Consider the following 20,799-nt stretch of genomic DNA (forward strand, 5'->3'; position numbering starts at 1 on the left):
CATGCTAGGCAAGCACTCTGCCACTAGTCTGTGCTCCTGGTCCCTGTTCTGGTGATCCTGACAAGTCACTATAAAGAATGTGAAGCATTTGAAATTTTAAATGCTAATAAGTATGTGGGTCCCTGTAGGAAGGGCTGGGTGATCCTGATCCCTCCTCTGGTTTTAATGTGAGAGGAGGCTGAGGACCGGAGCGTGGCTCAAGTGGAAGCCCGGTGTCATAATTAAGGAGTTGGAGGAAGGTATCAACCGGTTATGGAGGAGGGTGAAGAAAGGCTAAGGACCCGTGTCCACCTTTCCACCCAGGGAAGAGCCCGATTGCTCTGACTTAGGGGGACAGCCTGAAACAGCGCTTGTTCACTGGAGGGATTTGTTCCCCAAACTGCTTTCAGTACTCAAGTAGCAAATGACTTCTGGGCTTGGGAGGGAGAATGACTGGTCACTTCCTGCTGTCCCCTTGGTCCCAGGCCACCTGAGTTTTCCTCACTCTCCACCAGAGGCCACCCTTGCCCTCTGCTGAGCTTTGGACCATATCCCAGGTTTGCAGTTGTGATTTATTTTTGGCATATCAGCCTTCAGTTGTGAAACAGCAAAGCTCAAAAGAAGAGCAGCAAGACACCTTACTCTGGCTTCAGCCCCTCTACTATCCCTTCTGCCCCCAGGCTCTGAGACCTTTAGGATTCTTGTCAGCCATTCAAGTCTCTTCCAGGATTCAACAGTAAGTAGCTGGGAAGCCAATGGACTGAGGAGAGGGTGGGACAAATCCATTATACACATTTCTCCCTCTGAAGGTCACTAAATGATCTACAGAAGGGCAATCCTTGTATGTTTTCCTAACTAGGTTTGGGTAGTGGACTGTCATGAACAAAAGGAATAGGCTACCCCTATTATAGACCCTCCCACTGAGATCCTAGGGATCGTGGAAGAGTGAGGCACAAAGTTAGCCCCAGTCAGCCTTCAGAGCAGGGGACACATGCCATAAACACCAGGAAAAGTGAGTCCAGCCAGAACTTCATCTGCCAGAAAATAGTGCTCCCAGCCCTGATGGCATCCTTGAGCCAGTCCATCCATGGAAGGTGTAGTAAGGGAGGCTGGGTGAGGAGAGGGGCACAGATACTCTGGCAACAAGAAGGGCCTGTCAGAAATTGGGGTGGGTTTTCTGGAGAACAGATACTCTGGTTGCTGATGGGGTGAGGGAGGCCTATGTGAGTCCTGGTGTCAGCTGTTGGCAAGGGAGATATTGTTATTCTAAACTTGCCTCTGGTAACCAAGCACCCAGGAGCAGGCACCACAGCCCTCCTGGAATGGCAAGCCCGAGTGCAGGCATCAATGCTGCGGCTTGGTTGGTCAGCAAATTGGGTTCTTCGAGAGGCCAAGCCCTCATGGGCTTTGAGGCTGTGGATGCAGGGTGAGGGGCTGACTGTGCCTATTTTCTACAACCCTGAAACCTTGCATCTGAAGGAGTTCAGTTCCTTGCAGCAACCTCTGTGTTACCAGCTAAACATCTCTAGCTCCAGGCTTGCTGTACTGGTGTGTTCCTCTCCACACTCAACAAAACCAGGCAGGGCTTATCAGGCAAGACATGGAGCATTCTGCCCACCAGAGTCTGGGTCAGAGGGCTGCCTTTTCATCCATTGACATAGGAGGCAGCATTTGCTGTGTACCTACCCTGGGCACAGAGAACAGAGGAAGTCCAAGAGAAAACGCCACCAATGGGCAAATAACAGCACACACTGGCCAATGATGCAGATACTGGTACCAAGACTCACCCAGCCCAGCTCTGTATCCCACAGTGCCCAGCAATGGAGGAAGGAGAGAAAGGAAGGAGGGAGAAGGGTAGGAAGAGAGGTCACATGAGAGCCCTGCATGTGGACAGAATGTGTAGGACGAGCAGGAGACATTCAGCTGAGCTGGTAAGCTTTCAGCTATTGCAGTTGAGACAAAGGTTTGGGAATGGGTTATTAGTATGATGAAATCACAGAAATCTTTCCTACAAATGTAGAAAGCAGGACCAGCCTCGTCTCAGGAAGAGAAGATTCACTTAACGTTGCAGTTTCTGGTGTGTTCCAGCATCCAGGCTGTGTGGGTCTTCTTAAGAGGATCCCGGGGGGGGGGGGGGGGGGAGTTTGGCCTAGTGATAGAGTGCTTGCCTAGCATACACGAAGACCAGGTTCAATTCCTTGGTACCACATACATAGAAAAAAGTTGGAAGTGGTGCTATGGTTCAAGTGGTAGAGCTCTACCCTTGAGAAAGTCCAAGGACAGTGCTCAGATCCCACAACTGGCAAAAAAAACAAAAAACGGCCCCATCCCCTGCTCTAGCCCTTGCCACGAGTGGGTCATGGCTCACCATCTGCTGCAGCCCTAGGAGGGACAGTAAGAGAACTAGGGGGTCGTCTTCGTTTTCTTTCTTTTTTTTGCTAGTCCTGGGCTTGAACTCAGGGCCTGAGCACTGTCTTTGGGCTTTCTCAAGGCTAGAGCTCTACCACCTGAGCCACAGCACCACTTTCGGCACTTTCTGAGAATATGGTACTGAGGAGCCTGGGTCTTCATGCATTCTAGGCAAGCGCTCTACCACTAGGCCACACTCCCAGCTGTCTGGGGGTCTTAAGACTATCCAAGCTGGGAAGAGGCAGGCCAGGCTGGGTGCAAGGCTCTTAGCAGCCAGGGGATGAGAGCCACAGGAGGGACAGTGGCCTTCACTGGGGGCCATGAAAGGCTAGGGTGCCAAAGTTGGCTGGATTTTTTTTCCCCCAGTCACCTGACATTCATTTCAAACATTCACTATGGGCCAGCCCATGCTAGGAGAGGTGAAGATAGCAAGAAACAGTGTGAACCCTCCAGAAGCACACCCCATCTCCTGGGACAGGGGCTGACAGCATCTTTCCCCTCCCAAGGACCCTAGATCACACCGGAGGAGCTGAGCATGACCTGGGACGAGACATTGCCTGGCTCTCATTCCACACAGGGCTTCTATGAGAACTATGAGCCCAAGGAGATCCTGGGCAGGTAGGACCCAGGCTTCCCCACTGATGTCTGCAGGCCACAACCAGCCCTGCACCTGTCTAAGTTCCCCCACCTCGGTTTAGAATGTTGCCAGGGCAGGGAAGGGGGTAAGAGATCTGAGGTGGCCCTCCAGCCAAAGCCCCCGAGCTTGCTCAGCTTTGCATTGAGATCGGGATCAGAGATGGGAGGGTTTCCTTCCTTGAACTGCAACACCAGGTTTGTCACGTCTGAGCTCTGGCAGGCCACCTGGAGCTCTGTGCCTACATTACCCACCCCAGTCCCTTCTAGTCCCCTGTGCCCGGGTGGGGGTCCCCGAGGCCATGCAGGCTCTGCACCCCCAGGGGAGTGAGCAGTGTGGTCAGACGCTGCATCCACAAGCCCACCTGCCAGGAGTATGCAGTGAAGATCATCGATGTCACTGGCGGAGGCAGCTTCAGCTCAAAAGAGGTGCGGGAGCTGCGGGAAGCCACCCTAAAGGAGGTGGACATCCTGCGGAAAGTCTCTGGACACCCCAACATCAGTGAGTGATGACCACAGACCACAGCAGGGTCGTGATTCAGATGCAAACACCCAGCACCCTGGCCAGCCTGCCAGACCCCCTCAAGTGTCCTGGAGATCGGAAGTTACCAGCCCCATCTCTTCTCAGAAGGAGCAGAGACAGGGCTGAGGGGGGAGGAGTGGGAAACCCACCCACTCCCCTGGTTGGTTTTCTTTGAGCTCCTGGGGTTCACCCCATGCCCCCACCCCGGATTTAGAAGTTAGCTTCCTTGCTCCTGTGCCTTGCTGCCTCTACCCAGGACTCCCTGCTCCTTGAGACAAGCCAGCCATTTCTATTTCAGTACAGCTGAAGGACACTTACGAGACCAACACTTTCTTCTTCTTGGTGTTTGACCTGTAAGTACTCAGCCCACGGCCAGCATGGCCTGGGCCTATCTCTGAACTGCTTGCTACTCTGGCCTCCACTGTGAGGATGAGGATAAGTAGGGCCACAGGTGCTTTAGGTTGATAGGCCTGTCAGGTTGCCATGCTTTGAAAGCTACATTCACACTTGTCATTTGAATTTTTTGTTCTCTCTGTTTTTGTAGAGACAAAGTCTTGCTATGTAGCCCAGACTGCCTGGGAACTTGCATTCTTCCTCCTGAGTAACTTAAGTATTGTTTTTCTCATTAGTATTATGAGTAAAATAATGGCACAGTGACTGGTACCAGATAAATGCTAACAATTTTTAGTCATTGTTGGTTGACTATAAAGGTGAGTGATGATGGTGAGTTCCTCAATATTCTAAGCACTGAGGACACAGCAATGAAAAGGATAAAGTCCTAACATACATCCAAGTGTATTTGTAAAGTGAAACAAGGGACTCAAGAGCAAGGATATTGTATCTCATTTATGTGCTTCTGCAGTCCAGGGCCTTGTACCCATAAATTCTGTACTGTTTATGCCATGCCCCCATTTTGTGTACATTTGTTTTGGGGGCAGGAGGTGCTAACATTGCCTGTCTGGCCACATCCTCCCAAGTTGCTGGGATTACAGGCTTTTTCAGAGTGGTCAGGAAGGGTTTCCAGGCAGTGCATGTCTGAAGTGAGGGAGGGACCAGAGCAAAGGCCTGGATCTGAAACTCTCTAGCAAAAGGGGCTCTATGGCCAATAGCTTGCTATGATCACAGATCTGCAAGGGTCCAGGGAGAAAAGGGAGTTTGAGGGTGGAAGCCAGTATCCGTGGGCAGGGGTTTGCTGCCATTTCTGGGCATGGAAAAGAGTTTGGATGTCTGGCACATGTTTACAAATGCTCTACTACTGGTTTATTCACTTACAAAGATTTTAGTGACTGCAGATCATTGTAAGGAAAAGAGGTGAGTGTGTTGGCCCACACCTATAATTCTACCTACTTGGGAGACAGAGGTAAGAGCATCATAGCCTGAGGCCACCCAGACCAAAGTGTAAGACCTCATATGAAAAACAAAAGGACGAGTGATGTGGTTCAAGTAGAGAATGTGGCCTAGTGGTGGAGTGCTTACCTAGCATTCATGAAGCTCTGGGTTCAATTCTTTGGGACCACATACACAGGAAAAGCTGGAAGTGGCTCAAGTGATAGAATGCTAGCCTTGAGAAAGCCCAAGGACAGTGCCCAGGCCCTGAGTTCAAACCCCAGGACTGGCCAAAAAAAAAAAATTCAGATAAAGATATGGTTCCAGATTAATATTGTTACCTTATTTATGTACTGACAGGATAAATGAGGGCAATGATCTCTTGTCACAAAGTGTCAAGTGTGAGTGAGCCCAGGTACTCTGGGGACTGTGTGCTCAAGACCTAACCATCTTGTAGAAAATGTTCCCAGGAACTGGGTATGGTGGGTCACACCTGTAATCCTAACTACTCAAGACCATCTTGATTCAGAACCAGCTGGAGCACTGAAGACTTGAGACTTCTATGTTAATCATTAGAAAAGGGGAAGTGGTGCTGGGGCTCCAGAAGTAGGGCAGTAACCTTGAACTGAAGAGCTCAGCACCCAGGCCCAGAGTTCAAGCCCCATGATGCACACATACACACAAAAAAAGACAACGTTCCCAGGAAAGGAAATTCCTCAGCTACTTGTTCCTTGTACTCCACTAAGATCTCTTATCAGGAAACACAATGACTGCGGTGAGAGGTCTGTTGCAATAGGGGTGTCTTGGTTCTTTGTCATATCATGGCTAGTTTAGGAACTGGATTATTCAAGTAGATTGTGTAGTGTTGAAATGTCTCACATAGTAATTGTACTGCTAACTTTGGGAGACATGGCAAGAGTCCCCTGAGTAGTCTTGCATAGACCCAGCTGTTCATTGGCAAATCATTATAATGACTGCTGCTAATTAGTTCTCCTACTGTCTCTCAAAGGAAATAAAATGATAAAACCTGGGGGTTAGGGGGTATAGCTCAGTGGTAGAACACTGGTCCCTGTTATGCGCAAGTCTCAGGACAACCACCAAGAGACCACCGAGAGTCAGACGTTCCGAAATGCAAAAGCAAAGTTTATTGCGGGTTACGAGCCAGGCAAGGAACTTGTCCATTCACACCCCAAAGCAGTGACGCAGTGAGGTGGGGGGAGAAGTTGACAGTCAGGGTTTACACAGTCTTTTTAAAGGCAAAAATCACAGGTTTACACCCATCAGGTGGTCGAGTGAGGTAAGATAGGGATTAGGGAGCTTCCCAGGCTGGTGGAAACTGACGGGAAGTTCTCACGCCGGCTGGGTCTCATTCAACTGTCAAAGAATAGTTTTATGGTTTGGGAAACAAATGCTATACAATGCTATATGTGCAGTCTAATTTTGACACAACATAGGTCAGTTCCTGGAGCTTGTGGACACCTGTGTGAACAATGCCTGACTAGGCTCCAGAAGTTCCTGTTTGTGCAGCCTCTGGGTCCTTGGTGATTTTTTGAATCAGAGTTTTCTTCTTATTCTGCTTACTGATGGGAAATAATTTTGGGTCTGGGGGTAGTTATTTTTCATCTCTACACCCTGCACAGCTTACATAAACAACAAGACGGTTGCTGCTTCAGAATGGGGGCGCTTTTTTAGCTCTTCAGTCCCCAGTACCAGAAGGGGAAGATGATGTAAAAATTATATTCACACATTACCTTATAAAGACACTGCCTCTGTAAATCTAGGCTGTATCTTCAGATAAACCCCAGGCCTGCCAAGGCTAAGGTTTTCTTGCCTTTCCACAATAACACTGTCGATGTTTTCTCTATTCATTTTCCTCCTGGTTTACCCTGGGAGTCTCTGCATTCCCTGGAGGGAGCGAGGGGAGGCTGGATATGCTTTTCTCTATTTAACCAGTGGACACTCTCCTAGCTACAAGTGTCCCCTCTCTGCACAGTCCCTCTGCTCCCTCCTGTATAACCTTAGTGGGCAGATCAAATTCTCAAATGTCTGTAGCCCTTGCAAAGGGTGCTTGTGGTTGCTATTTTTACTGGTGTCCTGAGAAGCCCTCCAGAAGGCATGTGCAGCAGATAACTCGTTCTAGATCCACCCCAAGAGATGGCCAGGCACTGAGACTCAGCCTACGCTGTACTGGGAGACCCTGTTTCAAATCAAAACAAAGGGCTAAGGATGAGGATATGGTTCAAGTGGTAGAGCAAACCCTAGTATCACTAAAATAAAAATATCAGATCATACCAAAAGACTATAATAATGTGTGCATGGGGGTAGAGGATGGGGGGTTATGTGTGTGTGTGGGGAATCCTAGGGATTGAACTCTAAAATGCTCCTTGGCTTTCTTGCTCATGACTGGCACTCTTTCAGTTCCATGCCTTCAGTTTCAGCTTTTGGTCTGTTAAATTGGAAGTAAGAGTCTCTGGGTTTGTCTGCCCAGACTGGCTTTGAATTGTGATTTCAGACCTCAGCCTCTTGAATAGCAAGGACTACAGGCCACAAGGATTACAGCCAGCTACTGGGCCCTCATTGAACTGCAATTTTTAGCCCCCTAATAGGCAAAGTTTGCTTAACTTGTATGCTAATTCTATTTCCTGAAAACAGCTGAGTCCTTCTGATCTGAGTCTGGGGCCCAGGGCCAGAGGCTGTAGGATGCCTCCTCTACTCCCTGGGGCGACCTTCTACTCCTGAGTTCTTTGGGTTCCAGCTGGACGATGTCAGACCCCCCACACGTGTTCACATACCCCCCCCCCCCCCATACAGCCTACAGAGCTTTTCTTGCAACTCTTCCCAGACCAGACTTTCCCGTTCTTGGGCTTTCATAGGGAGCTGCCTTTGAGAAATGAGGGTGGGAGACAGCTCTGTGGGATCAGGGGAAAGGAGTGGGGTCTTGAACTAACTTACCTGCATTCCTCTGCTCCCACAGGATGAAGAAAGGGGAGCTTTTTGACTACCTCACTGAGAAGGTCACCTTGAGTGAGAGGGAAGCCAGGTGAGGGTCTCTTTCCAAGTCCTAAGGCCACAGGTATGAAGGCTGGAAGAGGCCTGCCTGGTGTGCATTTGTCTTGGCGGCCTCCCTCTTTCCCCGGCTCTCACAATGTAGTTGGGTGTTAGTCTTCCTGACCCTGCATGCAGAGTAAAAGTGCAATGTGTGGAGACACACGTGCACACTTGTTCTCTCTCTGTCTGTCTCTCTTCTCTTGCTAGTCCTGGGGTTTGAACTCAGGGTCTGGGCACTGTCCCTGAGCTTCTTTTGCTCCAGGCTAGCACTTTACCACTCGAGCCACAGCACCACTTCTTTTTCTGTTTATGTGGTACTGAGGACTGGAAGCAGGGCTTCATGCATGCTAGGCAAGCACTCTATTACTAATTCACATTCCCAGCCCCTTCATTCTTTTTATCTTGCTCAATAATGTCAACTAAGAAACTTAAAAGTAGGCTGGACATGGCAGTGTACACCTGCAATGTCTGTACCTGAGATACAGGGGGCAGGAGGGTCCCTAGTTCAAGATCAGCCTCAGCTTCATAGTGAATTCTGGTCAGGCTAGGCTACATGTATGCAGAGAGACTCAGAGGCTCATACTTCCAATCCTAGTTACTCATGGGACTGAGATCTGAGGATTGTGGTTTGAAGCCAGTCTGGACAGAAAAGTCCATGAGAGACTCTTAACTCCGATAAACTCTTCAGAAAAAGCCAGAAGTGGCGCTGCGGCTCAAGTAGTAGAGCACTATCCTTGAGCACAGAGAAGCTGAGGGACAACTCCCCGGCCCCTGAGTTCAAGCCCCAGGGCCAGTTAAAAAGCAACAACAACCAACCATATTGAGTAGCACACATCTGTGCACTTTAGAAAAATCATGCGAGCTCTGCTGGAGGTGATCTGTGCCTTACACAAGCTCAACATCGTGCACCGTGACCTCAAGCCCGAGAATATCCTCCTGGATGACGACATGAACATCAAGCTCACAGACTTCGGCTTTTCCTGCCAGCTGGCACCTGGAGAGAAGCTGCGAGGTCTGGCACTGTGGACCAGCGTCCACGTCAGGGGCTGCCATGTCCAGTTTTCCCAGGAGCAGTGATTGGTTGGATTTTGTCCCAACTTACCCAACCCATGCACCCCAGATGAAAATCCTACTATTTCAGGGGCTAGGCATCCTCTTCCCCAGACTGAACTGAGCCAGGTTCCCCCTGCTCAAGTTCCAGGCCAAGATGGCTACAGTGGACCAGGGAAGCATTAAGTGGGCCCCAGGGGTCACAGTCAGTGTTAGAGTCCAGGGCCAGCACCACAGCCCATCCATCTCCAACATGGGTGCTGTCCACACTCACCCTTCTGTGTGAATATTTGCTACTGTAACTTTCCACAGAGGTCTGTGGGACCCCCATTTACCTGGCCCCTGAAATCATCCAGTGTTCCATGAATGATGACCACCCAGGCTATGGGAAGGAGGTGGATTTGTGAGTATGAGGAGTGATGGCCTCAGGGCGGCAGCATGGGCTGGGCAGGTGAGGGGCAGCCGTCCTCCCTCTTTCACCATCCCCTGCCTGCCAAGGGTGGGTGACCTTCGGCTCCCCACCCCCAGGTGGAGCACGGGCGTCATCATGTACACCCTGCTAGCCGGCTCCCCGCCCTTCTGGCACCGGAAGCAGATGCTGATGCTACGGCTGATCGTGAGTGGCAGCTACCAGTTTGGCTCACCAGAATGGGACGACCACTCAGACACGGTGAAGGATTTGGTGAGAGGCCAGGCCTGCTGGCTCCCCTGGGCTCAGGAAGGAGGAAAGCACCTGGGAACCCTGGCCACCAAACCCAGGTGGGCTCCCTGCCAGGGCATCCTCCGGCAGGCCCCCTCTGTTCCCACAGGTCTCTCGCTTCTTGGTGGTCGAGCCCCAGAAGCGCTGCACAGCAGAAGAGGCCCTGGCACACCCCTTCTTCCAGCAGTATGTGGTGGAGGAAGTGCGCCATTTCAGCCCCAGAGGCAAATTCAAGGTACTTGAGGGATGGGTTCAGCGTGCACGGTCTAGCAGCGACCTGCAGTTGGCTCCTGAAGTCCAAGGCCAGGAATCAGCCCGCCAGGGGTCCCCCTGCCCTGGGTTTTCCTGGGTACCTGTGCCTCTTTTCCACGGGATGGTTCCATTTTTGCTTCCTCTGGCGGCAGAGAAGTCACCTGACTGGCTGTCAACTCATATCTCTGCCTGCCATTTGGGAGGGGGCTGCTACCGAGATCCTACCACAAGCCACTGAGGCCTCAACGCCCTCTCGTTTAGAGCCTCTGTGTGCTCGTGGGCAGGGCTCCTGGTCCTGGTCCTCCCAGGTGACCTGGCTGCCCTTACAGGTGATCTGTCTGACCGTGCTGGCCTCGGTGAGGATCTACTACCAGTACCGCCGCGTGAAGCCGGCCACCAGGGAGATCGTCATCCGAGACCCCTACGCCCTGCGGCCACTGCGACGCCTCATAGATGCCTGCGCCTTCCGAATCTACGGCCACTGGGTGAAGAAGGGGCAGCAGCAGAACCGGGCAGCCCTCTTTGAGAACACACCCAAGGCTGTGCTGCTGTCCCTGGCTGAGGAGGAGGACTACTGAGGGCAGAGGGCATGGGAAACAGGCTACAGACTACTCTGCGGGAGGGAGAAATGGGGTGAGCTGGAGAGAGAGCAGCTCCAGCTTTCCCTCTGCCCTGCTGCAACCAGGGTTCTCTCTCTGGGGGCCCCTCCTTTGGGGCCCAGGTTGAGGGTCAAGGACAGAAAAAGGGTGCAGTAGCAGGCTGTTCCCCTGAGACACCAGCCCCAAATAATGAACAAAGAGGAGCCAGACCTTTGTCTCTCTGTAGTGTTGTTTACTTGATGACTCCTGAAGCATTACCAACACTGTGGTTACAGGGCGCTGACCACCGAATGCTTCAAGTGAGGACAGAGGCACCAAGTATGTACGTATGGAGAGGAAAGCAGCATTTTCCTTCCACAGTTACTTGCTGGGAGGAGATAGCAGCTTGGAGGACACAGAATCAGATGGAGCAGGGGAGGGGACAGACTACTGAACAAACAACTTTTCAAAGCACTCTTTCAGTTGTCAGCATTTGGTCCTCAAGTGGTTCACGTCTACAAGAAACATCCAGGGCCCACACCCAGCCCAGTCACTGTGCTGGGCCCCTGTCTGGTGGGGACTGCAGCCACCATCCTTTGTGGTGCCTGTGCGGAGTGTGGGGAGGAAGAGAGGAGGGCACCTCTGACCCACAGGCGGAACTGGGGGCACAGTTTGGCTGCGTGCCCTGGGGGCATGCAGGCCTACCCAGAGGAAGCGGTCAGTCCTGATGGCTGCTTACAGCTCCCCGGGAGGTCGGCTTTTACTGGAGGCACAGCGAAAGCCAAGGTTGTCTGAGGCTGAATCTGGAGTGTTGCCCATTCTGCTACCAGAGAGGGGGAAAGAGAATGAACATTGGCTGAGAAAAGTTATCCAACTTTACTTCTGCCCCACTCAGCAGGGCCTATGGAGAATGAAGGAAAGATGGTAAGGGAGAAGGTAGAGTGTACACGAGACACTCCTGAGGCCACGGAGCGGCCTTGGATACAGTGGGGAAGGTGCCCTGACAGACTGCAATGCGGGGTAGGGGGTTAACGATAACTTCTATCGTGTGTTATTTAGTGGCTCAGCTCACAAGTAGCCAGGTACAGGCAGTGCTTCACATTTTCCGAATGACTGTCATAGGTATTTCTTGGTTTGCTATTTCCCAGCTGCTTTGGAAGGCATGGTTTCACCATTTTGTAGGTGCAGAAGCAGACACCAGAAACACTAAGACCAATTGCTCAAGGCCAAACACAGCTTCCCTGGTGTGACAGGTCAGTGGAAACCGGGGCCTGCTTCTCCACCAGAGGGAGCAGAGGGAAAGGCTGAAGCCTTTCTCACCATCTCAAATAAGCCTCTGCTCCAGGTCACCCCATGGACCAGGCTGCCTCCAGAGTTCTCAAGGAATCTCACAGGTGGCAGAACTGGCTGTGTAAACTGAGCAGGCCTCCCACCTTCCTGGCCCTTTTATTCTGGACTGTGAGACAAAGTAGTCTTAAAGGAATATGTGTGTGTGTGTGTGTGTGTGTGTGTGTGTGTGTGTGTGTGTGTGTGTGTGTGTGTGTGTGTCTTTTATTCTGGACTGTGAGACAAAGTAGTCTTAAAGGAATATGTGTGTGTGTGTGTGTCTCTACCAGTTCGAAGAGCTGGGAAATCCCGGACCACTGGCCATGAGCTCTTGGCATGGTCATTCCCTGTGCCTCCACCCCAAGTCTAGTGAGAGTGAGAGAGGAAGTCGACACAGCCAGCATGCCAAACATGCTGGCAGAGGGCAGGAAAAGCTCCAAGCCAACATGGCCCTTTTGTTTCCATGTGAACACAGCCTGCACGACTTCCCCGTGGAAGCAGCATGTAGCAGGGAGGTGGAGGCAGCAGGGAGGCAGGGCAATAAAAGGAAGTGCAGAAAGGACTGGGAGAAGGGTACAAGGCAGGGGTACAGCAGGGAGGCAGAGTACAAAGCAGAAGGAAGGTGGGGTCAGAAGGGAGGCAGGGTAAAGCAAGCAGACAGGTGGGGTGCAGCAGGGAGGCTGGAGACAGAATCCACACCACACCCACTCTGGTGCCCTGTGAGCCCTAGGGGCCATGATACAGACTGTCGGCCCAGCTACTGTACCCTGAGGACCCTGGGATGTACTCTCACCTGGTGGTGACCCGGGCCCGGTGGTTGGCAGAGCCATCTGCAGTGTCGATCCAGGATGCGCCCCGGAGGACACGCATGTCCTGGTTAGCACCCTGGTACGTTGAGGCAGTCCATTCCCACACATTGCCCATGAGGTCATAGAGCCCTACAACAGGGCAGAGCAGAGTGGGTCAGTCCCAGCTGCAAGCAGGCCCCGCCCCATCAAAGGCTCCGGAAGAACATTGGTGGTGTGGAGGGCAGACCAGACCTCCTCTGCTTCCGAGTTAGGAGAACAGGAACTCTTGTTTTTCCATGGGTCATGGGGCTTAGAAATCAGGGCCTGAGCACTATCCTTGGGCTTTCTCAAGACTCGTGCTCTACCACTCTGAGCCACAGGGTCACTTCTAGTTTTCCGGTGGCTAATTGGAGATGAGAGTCTCACAGACTTTCCTGCCCTGGGCTGCCTCTGAACCATGACTCTTAGATCTCAACCCCTGAATAGCTTAGGTTACAGGAGGAAGCCAGCAGAGCCGGCTGGATGGGACCTCTTACCATACTCATTCTGTGGGGGGAATGCATTCACTGGAGACAGTCCATGGAAGCCATCTTCCACCTTGTCACCCTTGGGGAATGCTCCCTAATGGGAAGAATTAAAGCAAAAGGGTTTATCAGATGCCTACCCACCAGGCCATGGGGAAGGGAAGGGCATGGGGCAGGGGCCTGCGGTTTCTGACCCCCTAGATCCACTGCCTCACACCTTCTACCCTACCCCTCTGGGCTGGAGAGGAAGTGTGCAACCTCTGTGTCCTGAGTGGTCCACATCAAGGCCCTCCTGCATCTGCTCCTTACTCTGACACACTCCTCACTTAGGCCTTGAGCCCTCAGGCCATGGGGGAGAGGGGATCCTTCAGCTCTGCTCCCACTGTCCCAGGCCTGCTGCTGCCTTCTGGGGAAGAGCAACACCCATCCTCTTTTTTTTGTTGTTGTTATTGTTGGGGGGGGGGGGCTTGATGAATTCTGCCCCTGGGCACTGTCTCTGAGCTCTTCCATTCAAGGATGGAGCTTTACCACTTGAGCCACCATGCCACTTCCGGTCTTCTAGTGGTTAACTGGAGATGAGATTTTCATAAACTATCCTGAACCTCGATCTCAGAGCTCAGCTTCCTGACTAGCTAGGATTACAGGTGTGAGTCATCAAAGCCTGGCCCTGTGCTCCAGCCATGTGCTCTTTTTTTTTGGGGGGGGGGGGGTTGTAGGGCTTGGAGTCTGGGCCTGGGTGCTGTCCCTGAGCTCTTCAGCTCAAGGCTACTGCCCTACCCATTGAGCCACAGCCCCATTTCCTGTTTTCCAGTGGTTAATTAGAGATAAGAGTCTCATGGTGCTTAGGTGGTTTAGTGCCTGGGCTGGCTTTGAACAGCAATCGTCAGATTGCATCCAGCTTGGCCCTGTGCTCTCTTAACCTGTCCTTCCTACCATCAACAAACTCCCTGACTCTACCTCCCCCACGGAGGCCATTTTGTTTTGGTGGTACAGGGCTTCAAGCGTGCTAGGCGTGCTCTACCATACTATCTCCTGTGTGTATGTATGTGCCTGTGTGTACAGCCGGATCGAAGGTCTCTGTCCAGTGGCTGAACAGATGGGGCCCATGGCCTTGGATTTCAGTCTCCAAAACTGACCTAAAGTGCTCAGCTTCAAGCATTCTGTTATAGCAAAAAGAGCCTCAAGCATTGTTACAGTAACAGAAAACAAACGAATATAAACCCTCCCCCTCTTCATTTTTTTGCCAGTCTTGGGCTTGAACTCAGGGCCTGAGCACTGTGCTTTCTCAAGGCTAGAGCTCTGCCACTTGAGCCACAGCACCACTTCTGGCTTTTTTCCATGTATGTGGTAACGAGGAATCGAACCCGGGTCTTCGTGCATGCTAGGCAAGCACTCTACCACTAGGCCAGACTCCTGGCCCGATCCTCTCTTTTCTGCGTTTGAACGAGTGAACTCAGGATCTTGCACAAGGGAAGACACTTCTACCACTGAGCCCTTCTGTATCAACTTCTGTCTGAGCATATTTATGACCCACAAGTACCTTAAACTATGTGGATCCTAAACGATCTGATTCTGTCCTTTTGCCTAAGTAGCACCACGACTACCTTGTAGTCCAAGCTCGGATTCAAGCTTCGATCCAATTTTGTTCTGCCATTCCTCATTTGGTTAATTACTAAACCCCACACATCTTTTCAGACTCTCTTGATCTATTTCCACTTAAGACTCTGAAAGTTTGGAGACTCTTTATCACCACTGCCATTCTACTCCTTTGGTCTGTAGCTGTTTGCATTCTCTGTGGGGGCTTGTGCTCCAGCAGTTTGCATTCTCTGTGGGGGCTTGTGCTCCAGCACACCTGTCCAGCAGGCAGGAGCCCTGCGTGCTAAGTCCTTCATAACTGGACCCCACCAACCCCTCATTCCCTGTATTCCAACCCCATTGCATTTGTTTGAACACACAGAGCTCTTCCCGCTATAATACCAGTTGTCCCCATAGTTTCCTTCCTTTCACTTCCAAACACCTCAGAGGCAACCTTCTCCAGGGAAGCTTCCCCCCAAACCCCAGGCCCCATCTCCTTGAGTCCTTCCAACTCCTCAGTCAAGGTGCATCAGAACACAAAGCCCTCTGGCTCTGCAGTGGCCCAACACGGCCCATGCTGTGTAAGAGGCTAGGACAGGTCTTACCTGCCACAGGTTGCTGCGGTTGGGCTGGAACCTGTTCCCCCATGGATATACCTGACCTGACAGGAGAGTCAGGGGACAACAGAGAGTTAGGGAAGTCCTCTAAAAGAAAACAGACATAGCCAGGTAGTGGGGGCTCACGCCTGCAATTGTAACTCTTCAGATCCTGGTTTAAAGACAGCCTGGGCCAGAAACTCCATGTGACTCATATCTCCAATTAACTCCCCCAAAAGCCAGAAATACAGTGCTAGCTCTGAGAAAATAAATACATACATACATAAATAAAAGCTCAGGGACAATGCCCAGGTCTGGAGTCCAAGCCCCAGGACTGCACAGAACACACAACAAAACAAGCTGACGACTGGTCTACCTGAGGTTTACTTGGTAAGCAGGTTCTCAGTGTGGGAAACTGCCTCTACCCTGGTGACTTTCTGTAGTCCGGGTTGCAGAAGCTGAGATTCTGATTCTGTATAGCAATCCTGGCCCCCTGAACTCTGGATTTTCCTTCCTGAACCTCCCAAGTGCTGGAATTACAGGTGTATACCGCCACTGGCTCAAGTATTTACTTTTGTGAGTTTTACAGATATACTGGTTCGAATGGGCTAGAAATGATACAATGAATTATTTAAAGACTCTGCTCTAGGAACCTGGCCTATTCCCCCCCCCCCCCAGGACCCCATGCAGGGCATGGTGGGACAAGAAAGAGAGATCCATGGGCATCTGCATACCCTCCAAGCCCCCTCGCGCAGCGAACTCCCACTCCTCTTCAGTGGGCAGCCTCTTCCCCCGCCACACACAGTAGGCATGAGCATCATTCCAGCTCACGTGCACTACTGGCAGCTCCTGCCTCTCTCGGATGCCGGAGCCAGGACCTGCAGGCTGACAGCCAGGAGGAAGTGAGACGGGTTTCTCTCTGGGATCTCATGGAAGTCTAAGGAGACTGGGTACATGTAGGGCACGTGAGCTCAGCTTTTACCAATAGAGAGAGCAAGGAAGTTAGTAAGTGAGCAACATCAGAGTCAGAAAAAAGAGACCATACAAAAGGGAAGATGGGATGGAGAACGGGGGAAGAACCCAGAGAAAGGAAGCAGTCCCTGCCCCTGTCGTCTCTTCAAATCTGGTGCTGTAGGACAGGTCGGGGGTCTGGGAAGAAAGGCAAAGGGTCATAGTTAGCAGGGGTGGAAAGTAGAGAAAAGCAGCACTGACCTGCCTCCAAAAAGCCTTCTCCACCGGAAGCCACCAGAGAACAGCCTGCAGAGATGAAGCAGGAGGACCAGTGACCAGTAAGAGCCCCAAAGACTAAGTTGTGGCTGCAAATCTTTTTTGTCTTCAGGGGGCTGGAACTGTGGGCCTGGGCATTGTCCCTGAGCTCTTCACCTCAAGGCTACTGCCCTGCCCTCCAGCCACAGCATCAGCCACTTCCAATTTTCTAAGTGGTTAATTGGAGATAAGAGTCTCCGACTTTGGTGCCTGGGTTAGCTTTGAAGTGATCCTCAGAGCTCAGCCTCATGAGTAGCTAGGATTACAGACGTCAGCCACCCCTGCTCTCCTACCCCCCACCCCCGTTTTTGTTCTTGTTTCTCCTCCTCCTCCACCTCCTCCTTCTTCTTCCTCAGCCTCCCAAATGCTGAGATTACAGGTGTGGATACCAGACCTGGATTGAAGAGGGTCTCTTGAGCAGGCACTGGTGGCTTCCACTAGTAATCTAGTTACTAAGGAGGCTGAGATCTAAGGATTGCAGTTTGAAGCCAGCTCTGGCAGGAAAGTCCATGAGACTTTTGTTTGTTGGTTTGCCAGTCCTGAGGCTTGAATTCAGGGCCTGAGCACTGTCGTTGGGCTTTTTCCTCAAGGATAGCACTCTGCCATTTGAGCCACAGCAATACTTCCAGCTTTTTCTATGTATGTGGTACCAAGGAATCAAACCCACATCTTTGTGTATGTTAGACAAACTCCTGGCCCCTCCACTTGGCTTTTTATGGGCCTCTCATGCAAGGACAAGTTTAGGGGTTGTACGTACAGTATTCCCTGACTTCCCTTGAGTCCTGTTCCCTCTGTCCATAGCTGCTGCAGGACTGCTTCTCCACCCCACAACCACAGGAGTATCTGATCTGGCCCTACACCCAGACCTTCAGTTGCACAGCCCAGGTCTCACCTGCATCTGCTGGGTTGCTTTATCCCTCAGCTCACGGGAGACAAAGTCCTCAAAAACAAAGCTCCATCCAAATGCCTCAGCCTCTGTCCGGTACTTCTTCTCCCTGACAAATTCCCTAAAAAGAGAGATCTCTTTCATTTGGCTCAGCTGACAGGATTCCACACTCTGTCCCCTCTGCTCCTCCAGAAAATGGAGGCTCTTTCCTGGGAAGTCATATCTGGGAAGCATGGTTTTATACACTTTCTTTTGAATTTGGATATAAGTAATTTTCACAGTAAGTTTCACTCTTTCTCCCTAGTTTTCTCTCTCTTTCTCTCTCTCTCTTTTCCAGTCCCAGACTTGAGCTCAGGGCCTGAGCACTGTCCTTGGACTTTCTCAAGGCTAGAGCTCTACCACTGGAACCTCAGCATCACTTCCGGCTTTTTTCTATGTATGTGGTGCCGAGGAATCGAACCTGGGTCTCTGTGCATAGTCTCTACCACTAGGCCAAACTCCCGGCCCCAGTATTGTTTTTCTTTTACTATTACAGTTAGAACCAGGGCCGTCATTTGCTAGGCTGGCACTATAATACAGGGCTGTGGCTCTTGCCCTGCTTTTCACTGGCTACTTTTGTGTGTGTGGGTTTTGTGCCAGTACTGGGGCTTAAACTCAGGGCCTGGGCACTGTCCCTGAGCCTTTTTGTGGTCAAGGCTAGTGCTATACCACTTGATCCACAGAACCACTTCTGGGTTTTTCTGTTTATGTGGTACTGAGGAATTGAACCCAGGGCTTCATGCATGTAAGGCAGGCACTCTACCACTAGGCCACATTCCCAGTCCCCTCATTGGCTTTTCTGAAACAATCTTGACCTATTTCAGGCTACCATTATTTTGGCGTTCACGGAAACATTCCACTAGGTGGAGACAGAGTCTTAGGGCTTCCCTGCCAGGGCTGGCTTGGAACCATGTGGCTTGATGGGTGGCAGTGAATGAGGTGAGTTCTTTTTAGATACTGGGGAGGAAGACAAGTAAAATTAAAACAAAAGCCAAAAAACAAAACAAAACAAAAAAACCACCCTGCTGTACCTGAAATCTTTATTGGTGACAGGAGCTATGTCGATAGCAAAGGGCTTTACTGTAACTTCCCGGGCAGGGCCTTCACCATCTCTACTGTCTGGAGCATCCGTTCCCATCAGGAATCTCCCACCAGGCAGCTGGACCATGCCAGTGGCTTGTGCACTTCCTGCAGACAAGGAGAGGTATACATGGACATATACATAGGAATATGTTAAATATACACACAGGTATGTTATAAAGGACAGGGTTAATGTGGGTCCTATGTAGTATTTAGGATTTAATCACAAAACCTGAGAGCCTTGGAAGCTTAACTTTAATTTTTTGTTCTGCCACTTAATTTGCTGGGAAATCTTAGACAAATTGATATGTAATCCAATTTTGACTGTAAAAGGGAATAACATGGGGCCAGGAGTTTGGCCTAGTGGTTAAAGTGCTTGCCTAGCATGCATGAAGACCTGGGTTTGATTCCTTGGTACCACATACACAGAAAAAAGCCAAAAGTGGTGCTGAGGCTCAAGTGGAAGAGATCTAGCCTTGAGAAAGTCCAAGGACAGTGCTCAGGCCCTGAGCTCAAGCCCAAGACTGGCCAAAAAAAAAAAAAAAAAAAAAAAAAGGGAGTAACATCTATTTTACAGGTTGCTGGATGAATTAAAATTATGTCTGAACATATATGGAAGGTTTTCATCTTTGTCCTTCCACAGAACCCTTTACCCCAGTTAGGTAAACCTTAAATACATTAGCATTTCCTACTCACACTTCTGGTCCTGCTGTTTCTCTGCTTGTCTTGTACCTGATGAACACTTACTAGGGTGTACGAGTGCATGGAAGTTGGTGAGGTCTCACTGATTCCCCAGGCTGGTTTACAACTCCTAGGCTCAAGTGATCTTCTCTCAGCTTCCCAAGTCCTGGGACTACAGTGCATACCTCTGTACCCAGCTCTACATCTTAGTGCTATGATCTAGGTTCCATGTTCTGTGACCCTATCAATCCTGGGGGCTTGTTCGTTTGTTGTTTGGTTGAGATTTCTTTTTTTTTTTTTGCCAGTCCTGGGCTTGAGCTCAGGGCCTGAGCACCGGCCTTGGGTTTTCTCCAGGCTGGAGCTCTACCACTTGAGCCTCAGCAGCACTTCCGGCTTTTTAGGAATGGGGTACCGAGGATGGAACCTGGGTCTTTATGCATGCTGGGCAAGCCTTGCACCCCTAGGCCAAACTCGGGCCCTATTTTTCCCCCCTAGTTCTGTGAAGAATTTGCTGTTTTGAAAGAGCTCCGGGACCTCCTTCCAAGCAGCCCGGCCCAGGAGACCGCGATGACCTCATCCGGGTGAGCACTGCAAGTGGCGGCTCCGGGCGGGGCGGCGCCAGGCCGAGCTCCGGCCCACCACCCCCAGCATAAAAACCAAGCCCAACCCAGCCCAACCCCTCGGGCCCGCCCCCTCCTCCCCTCCCTTCCCCCGGGGACGAGCGGGGCCGGGGAACACTGACCTAGCAGGAGCCACGGGCCGCCGAGACCGTGGGCACAGCACAGCACCGCGAGCAGCGAAAGGAAACCCATGACAGCCGGACCACGCGGCCTGCGCACGGCCACGGCGCATGCGCCAGGACGCCGCCGGAAGACCCACCCTGTGTGCCTACTGCGCGTGCGCACAGCCCCAGGCGGACACGGTGAGGCTCTGGCGGCCGCGGGCCGGTTGGGTCCCGGATGCAGGCTCTGCGGGCCTTGCCCGGGCACCCTGGGCTGCCCACCACACAGGAGGACCACGGAAGGGTTTCCGACACCACCTTTATTGACAGGCCCAGGCGGGGAGCAGGGATGCGGTCCGGGCGACCCTGGCCAAGGATTCTGGGCGGGATGCTCCTCCAAGCGTCACCAGTTGCTCACCCTGCAGCTTTCCTGCCACGTTCCCGCCCTTCTAACACCGCATGGCTGTCTCAGTTCCCGTCTCCCCACTCACAAGGGTGAAATCCAAAGGTCCTTTCACTGGTTTTACTATTTCACTTGCTGGCTATGGGGCTTGAACGTGGGACCTGGTGCCGCCTCTGAGCGGCTCGGGTTGAGCCACAACATCACTTCAGGTTTTCTGGTGGTCTGTTGGAGGGAAGAGTCTCATGGACTTTCTTTTGTCTGGGCTGGCTTTGAACCATGATTCTCAGACCTCGAAGTCCCCCGAACAGCCAGGACTATGGACATAGATGAGCCACCAGACTAGATCCAATAATTACGCCATCAAGTTTATAGACACTCTTATTGTTACTGAAAATTTTAATACTTAATTGTTTAAT

The 20,799-nt window shown here is 51.5% G+C and overlaps 2 protein-coding genes across 6 annotated transcripts; one reads left to right on the forward strand and one right to left on the reverse strand.

Annotated features, from left to right (window-relative positions):
• Positions 1 to 654: 654 nt before the first annotated feature.
• Positions 655 to 10,519, forward strand: Phkg1 (phosphorylase kinase catalytic subunit gamma 1). Of its 2 annotated transcripts, none has more exons than XM_090324201.1 (9): positions 655 to 715; positions 2,895 to 3,006; positions 3,345 to 3,523; positions 3,843 to 3,897; positions 7,845 to 7,910; positions 8,767 to 8,930; positions 9,281 to 9,371; positions 9,497 to 9,903; positions 10,250 to 10,519. In XM_090324201.1, the coding sequence occupies exons 2-9, from the start codon at positions 2,924 to 2,926 to the stop codon at positions 10,444 to 10,446; spliced, it is 1,242 nt and encodes a 413-aa protein (XP_090180327.1). In that variant the 5' UTR covers positions 655 to 715; positions 2,895 to 2,923; the 3' UTR covers positions 10,447 to 10,519. The 2 variants fall into 2 exon arrangements, with proteins under 2 accessions (XP_090180327.1, XP_090180328.1); XM_090324202.1 differs by lacking the exon at positions 655 to 715 and having other exon boundaries at positions 2,905 to 3,006; positions 9,497 to 9,650; positions 9,778 to 9,903.
• A 253-nt stretch (positions 10,520 to 10,772) lies between these two features.
• Positions 10,773 to 20,095, reverse strand: Sumf2 (sulfatase modifying factor 2). 4 transcript variants are annotated; one of them, XM_090324204.1, is made up of 9 exons: positions 20,002 to 20,095; positions 18,530 to 18,686; positions 17,466 to 17,580; positions 16,520 to 16,564; positions 16,042 to 16,192; positions 15,317 to 15,372; positions 13,149 to 13,233; positions 12,618 to 12,762; positions 10,773 to 11,318 (listed from the first exon to the last, which is right to left on the reverse strand). In XM_090324204.1, exons 1-9 carry the CDS (start codon positions 20,069 to 20,071, stop codon positions 11,234 to 11,236), a joined length of 909 nt encoding a protein of 302 aa, XP_090180330.1. In that variant the 5' UTR covers positions 20,072 to 20,095; the 3' UTR covers positions 10,773 to 11,233. The 4 variants fall into 4 exon arrangements, with proteins under 4 accessions (XP_090180330.1, XP_090180329.1, XP_090180332.1 ...); XM_090324203.1 differs by having other exon boundaries at positions 10,773 to 11,321; XM_090324206.1 differs by lacking the exon at positions 16,520 to 16,564.
• Between the last annotated feature and the right edge of the window lie 704 nt (positions 20,096 to 20,799).

Source organism: Megascapheus bottae, chromosome 34 (assembly GCF_031878675.1).
Source record: "Megascapheus bottae isolate mThoBot1 chromosome 34, mThoBot2.hap1, whole genome shotgun sequence".
NCBI lineage: Eukaryota > Metazoa > Chordata > Mammalia > Rodentia > Geomyidae > Megascapheus > Megascapheus bottae.